The sequence below is a fragment of the Penicillium cosmopolitanum genome, assembly GCF_028827165.1.
Source record: "Penicillium cosmopolitanum strain IBT 29677 chromosome Unknown utg000009l:1.0-9042332.0:1.0-9050551.0, whole genome shotgun sequence".
Lineage (NCBI taxonomy): Eukaryota > Fungi > Ascomycota > Eurotiomycetes > Eurotiales > Aspergillaceae > Penicillium > Penicillium cosmopolitanum.
In genome coordinates this window covers 318476-324475 of record NW_026622679.1, presented here as the reverse complement: position 1 = coordinate 324475, position 6000 = coordinate 318476, and the positions used below count along the sequence as shown (strand labels likewise).

Genomic DNA, 6000 nt, shown 5'->3' with positions numbered 1-6000 from the left:
TACTATACGAGGTAATATGAGCCAATTAACACCATGAAAAGCTCACATACACACAATATTTTCGTGAAATAGTCGGTTGGTTCCTAGCGGTGGCTCCTATGATCTAGTGAGTTGTCGAGATCAAAGACATCTGCCAGGGCAAAAATCGGCGCCGTCAATGACCCACAGGCACCACACAGACTCAAGTAGAAATAAATGGTCCGAATTATACTGCCTCTGCCTTCATTGGATAGTAATCAGCGGGGTCATGGTTCGTATTGGGCATGTCTGTGTCGTTTATCACTGGGGAAGGGGAAATTCTCCGCTTGTCTCATCGGCGCTCAGAAAGGTGATTGAACTTCAAAAAGCGCCCGAACCTCTATCTTCAACAACCCATTGGACATTCAACGACAGTTTCGGTGATTCGTTTGGTCTTTTCACCCTGCAAATGGTTGCAAATTCAGCCCTACTACCTCAACAAAACTTTTACCTGTTAGAGAGTTCAAATTTGTCACCTTCCAGAATAATCTTGAGTATAGTACTGCAAGCAGACCTTTTACTGAGATTTGACTCCTATTCCTCTATAAATTCAATCGATCTGCTCATCACAATCGGATATCTCTGATGAACAAGGTCTTTACTACAGTGCCGACCGTTATCGCCTTCCATACCCGGGAACATGGCGATACCTTTTTGAACCCTAATCACATGATAAGCTAACCCAAAATGGATTTCACGTAAATTACCAAACGTGTATATACATTGTAATAATACCTGAATTTGTACCTACATGTATGGATACAATTGAGACAACAAACAGGGTATCACAAATATTCACGTCCCTGTGTGTAAAAGACTACAGTAGCGAGTCACTCCCCCAAAAAAGACAAAATCAGGTTATGAACTGATCACCATTGACCATATTGAGTTGTCCGTGAATGAGGAATTGTGAAAATAGTTCTGGATAAATAAGTACCTGATATGTTTGCCATTGGCGAATTCACGATGGCAACACAAGCATTTAAACATAATCTATCACCGATCCAAATATGTAACCTCTCCGCCCGACCATCAATTTTAAACATTATCCGAATCCGCCTGGGTTTCGATGAGATCCCGAAGGAAACCCCATTTGCTCTTTTTAGCCCAACCTTTCTGCATGAAATCATTCGCAATATCCGGGAAAAAATCGACAACGTCAAGCAGTGTATCGTCATGGGAAAACACAATAAAAACATCATCTCTGTTATCGGCATCTTGGAGATATTCAATAGTTGCGTTTGCGTCATCTGCGTTAAAACTGACGCCGTTCCTCGCCGCTGAGTAGAATGGGGCTCTCATATCCTTCTCTTCACGCAGTTTGTCGAACACGGCACCACATGAAAGTACACCTGCATCGGCAGGTATATTGTCCGAATTGGTATCTGAAAGAAGTGGCAGGCAGGCACTAGGTCGAAGCTGACCTCCATGGAGACACCCATCCCTGCCATTAGGATAAAACTATCTGGTGCTGATGTAACCCGTGCGAGAGCGGCAATGTGACCGATAGAGTGTCCAGGGGCATCCAGAAAGTAGAAAGAGCCATCACCAAAATAATCAATGGCATTAAACCGTCCGATTTTGAGGCTGCCTTCAGTGAAATCCAGTTCTTCCAATTCTCGGCCATTAAAATCGCTTTCAAGGACCATGGAGTCCTTATTCGGTGGAAATGGTGGTAAGATGTGTTCCTTGAAACCAGGCCCGACGATCAATCTGACACTGGTATCGAAGAGACTAGGGTCGCCTATGTGGTCAATATGCCAATGACTCCATACCATCGTGTCAATGGTGTTGATTGGAACTCCACCATGCTCCAGGATCTCTCGAATGTCTTTTTGGATCGACAGGTGAGATTTTCCTTCTTGGAGGATGTTTCGAACAACAGGGGCAGAGTTCCACCAGTCCTTGCGAAGACCCAAATCAAATAATACGTTGCGATTCAGTTCAGGGTGCTTGATGAGAAAGGCATAGGTTGGTACGTTTAAAAAGTCGTGCCCGGGGTATCGCGGAACAAACACTTTATCGGTCTCGATGGATACCTTGCATGTAGTGTCGATGATAGACACGAGGACCGTATGCGGAGATTCAGGGATAGCAAAAGTATTGCTGGCCATGGTAAAGAGTAATGATTTTGATATTTTGGATATATTTCGAATGGCGCCTGGATTTAAATAGTAAGTGGGAAGGCGAAAAGAAAAGCAATCATATTCCGGATTTGTACTAGCGCGATCGAAATTGTTGTCTTGGCCCGGGTCGAATAGAATAGTCTATTACTCAATATGATTCATTTTGGCTCAACTCCCAGAGTACCCACTCTGACTAAAATGATACCGAACAGTATTGATTCCAACCATTTAGGCCCGTTCGATTTCAGCCACTTGAGATTGACTCCATTTAAACCGCCTTGAGCAAGGGGCCAGCGTAAAAAAAAAATCTCGGAGGCCGCGTCGAGCTCAAGTCACAAGTAGATCAGCGACGCGAAGGTGAAATATTGGCTCGTCCTTAGGTGGCGCAGGCGGTGATGTGCAGTAAAGGACCAGATCGAGCTCGATTCATATTGCCCAAAGCGTTGCATGACACCTGAATAAGTGAACTCCGGTACATTACGCTACCTCTGCCACTTACGGTGCATTGGGTCTATTGTTGTTACATATCATATGAATACAGTAATCATCTTACGTTATCAAGTCTCGATGATTTTGCTATTACGTTAGCGGTTGGGTGGAGATCAGTTGCTAGGCTGGGAGAAGAACAAAGCGACGCAGTGGTTGTTTCGGGCGCAGACGGTCGGGAGGGGTTTTATTTTTTGGATATGTAGCGGTACGTGACTCTACAGATTTATACTTTTATCCTTCTTACCGTGTAAACATGGTACGACTTTTCAATACAAAGATAGCCATATTTGGCCTAGCGTATCATGTGACTAGGGTTTGAAAGATGTCGGAACAGAAATGTACGTCCAATCAGGTCCATGGGTAGTTGTCTAATTTTTGTTATGTTCGCTCACATACTAATTTGTATGCGACCGACCATGACTAAGACTCTTGGCTAAGTTACAATGATACATTCTGACCATGCCTTACAATACCAATTCCCCACTCATACCGACACACCCCCTCAGTATTCAAAGCACCTGAGGTTTCCAATATCAGCGTGTTGAATGCTGTATCCAATCGATGTAGACCGTTGAAGGTCCCAAATAGGCAGGAACGGCTGCCTCAGTCCTCAATATATCTTCGAACATCATGTAATCGAAGCATTTGGACAAATCGTTCGTGGTTTTGCCGTGTGAGCGGCTTAGTGAGGCCATCCGCAGCCATCTCTGCGGTGGGCACCCATCTGATCGTCAACCTACCGTCTGCCACTTCTTGTCGAAGCCAGTGGTTGTGTATATCGATGTGCTTGAGCTTCGTATGCAGTTTGGTGTTAGTGCTGGTGATCAGATCGACAGTTTGTCTATTGTCACACCGTAGTGTAATCTCATGGTTTGGTCGGAAACCAAGGTGGCGTAGAAGGCGAATCGTATATTATATCGCCCGAGCGGCCTCCGATAGAGCAAGCAGCTCTGCTTCAGTGGTTGAGGTAGTGACAGTGCGTAGCTTTGACGCCTTCCAGTCAACTGGTCCTCTATATATCTGACATAGATATCCAGCAGAGCTCGTCTTGTCGAGGTTATCTACGAATAAGGCATCGCTTGCGAATGCAATAGATTCCAACCCACTACCAATTCTATATGCAATTGCCCAAAATCGTGTATGATATAGGTAGGTGATCACTCGATTAATAGCATCAATATACTAAGGTCCCGGATTGGTCAAGAACTGTGCCAATCGAGCAGTGGCTTTCGCGGCATCAACGCGGGTAATTGTAGTAGCATACTGAGCTGATCCCAATTTGGTCGAGAACTCTTCAATATACTCTCTGCGCGGTGTACCGTCGTAAGGCTTTAGGCTATCAGGTGCTGTCATTGGCGTCGTCACCCGGGGCTTATTCGTAAGGTTGAATTTAACCGCCATATTCGCAATATAGGCATCCTGACACAACCACAGCTTCTTCATTGATCGATCGCGTATAATCCGAATACCCAGAAACCAGCGGGCATCTCTATAATCTGTAAGCTCCCAGTGTGTGTAGAGCTGTCGCTCGATCTTATAGGCGCGATCTCGTTGATTAGGTGCGCTAGCCAGAATAATATCATCTACGTAGAAGAATACAATAATTCCCTTACCAACGAACATATAAGGATCCTCAGGTAGTGGTGTCAAACCAAGCTTACCTAATACGCTACAGGCCTCCTGCTGCCAAAGCTTTGGCGAGGTCCTTAGGCCATACAGTACCTTCACAAGCTTCCAGCATACTGCTTTCGGCAGGTTTGATCCATCCGGTGGCTTCACATATACTGGCTTCAGTAGTGTACTGTTCAGGAAGGCATTTACTGCATTAAATTGCCTTAGATCCCAGTCAAACGCAGCAACTAAACTAAAGATAATCCATGCCGTACGGGCAGAGAGGGTAGCAGTACGCTTCTCCTCTGAAGTTACTCTCTTAAGGTTACCTCTCACACATAGACGAGCTTTGTGTTTCAATAGGTTGCCATCCTGGTCAAACTTATAGTCAAAGACCCAATGTAGTGGCAAGACCTGAACAGATCGATTATTCGGACGATCAACCACTTCAAACGTGCCTTTGCTTTTCAAGTTCCGAACCTCCAGGGCGGCTGCTGCCATAAATGCGTCACGGTTAGAGTGTCGGACCATATCATTCCAGTGCTTAGGTGCTGATGGCAGGTCGTCTCGGTGACGACTCGGTTTCTCAGCGTTCAACGCAGTAGCGAATGCATATAACAACTCAGGTGGTTCGACCGACAGTTCGTCCTCGGTAACCAGATATATATAGTCATCTCGCCGTGTTGACCTACGCTCGCGCTTACCCTCAATAATATTGGAAGGGCTCAACGACAGATCAATGTCTCGAGGTGCTACAGCCGGCAACGGCGTAGCCAGTTCTTCGTGTAATTAAGCTTCACTCTCAGATAGAGGCTCCGGTTCAAACAACTTATTCTGCTGCTGCTGAGGCTGGTCATCCTGCTGATCTTTGTTTCCTGTAGAATTCGAAGTTGTTTCTTTGTTCACCCCCTCAGTCTCTGTAGCAGGTTTTCCGGCCGGAAAACGATGTCCCAGCGGAGACTGTTGAGATGGTCTTTCAATAGTAGGTGGCGGAGTATACTGTTGTACAGCCTCAAGATGAGTAGGTGCAGGTGTCGCTTTACGATCAGCTACTTCCTTAGGGTCATCTTCACTGCTATCCTTAATTTCAGGCTCTCTACTAACGCTCTCAGCATTAGTAGGTGCTGGATTCGATTGTTCGGCCTCAGATTCATGTCCGATTCGTCTCTTAATCCAGTCGTCAGGGAGACCTATTTCGTGGTGAATAATGCGCCATTCCTCACGGTCGTTGAGGATATCACAGGTTTCTGGGATCGGTAGTAGGTACTCCCTCCAAAACTGTATGCCAGGGTGCCAGCGACACGATTCATTGAATACTGCGTCGCGTACGGTTTGAATCCTACCCGACGAGGGCATCCAAACTCGCCACACATTCGAAGCCTGATAACCAACCAAGAAACCAACTTCCGCACAAGGGCGAAGTTTGTGAGAACGGGGAATATTCGGTATCCGGCAATAGGTGAGACTGCCATACAATCTCAGACATAACAGGTCTGACTTTCTCACAAAGTTCTGGTCCAGGTGTGATCGTGCTTCATCCTAGGGCACTATCCAACTTCCATCCTCTAGATAGGTTAGAGTCCTGTTCAGTATATACACCGCAGCGTATACCATCTCTGGCCACAGGCCCTCAGGCAATTGGCCCTCAATACGCAGCTTTCTGGCCTTATAAATGACGACACCCCCTGAGCGTTCGCCGGGGCCGTTCATCTCAGCGCTATGTACCACAGTATGTGTCACCACAAAGCCCATTCCC

General features: G+C 46.1%; 1 protein-coding gene across 1 annotated transcript; it reads right to left on the bottom strand.

Moving 5' to 3' along the window:
- Positions 1 to 1056: 1056 nt before the first annotated feature.
- On the bottom strand, positions 1057 to 2132 carry N7509_008253 (MBL fold metallo-hydrolase; the record flags this gene model as incomplete). Its single annotated transcript, XM_056632890.1, has 2 exons — positions 1057 to 1403; positions 1457 to 2132. The coding sequence occupies 2 exons, from the start codon at positions 2130 to 2132 to the stop codon at positions 1057 to 1059; spliced, it is 1023 nt and encodes a 340-aa protein (XP_056483510.1).
- Positions 2133 to 6000: the final 3868 nt, after the last annotated feature.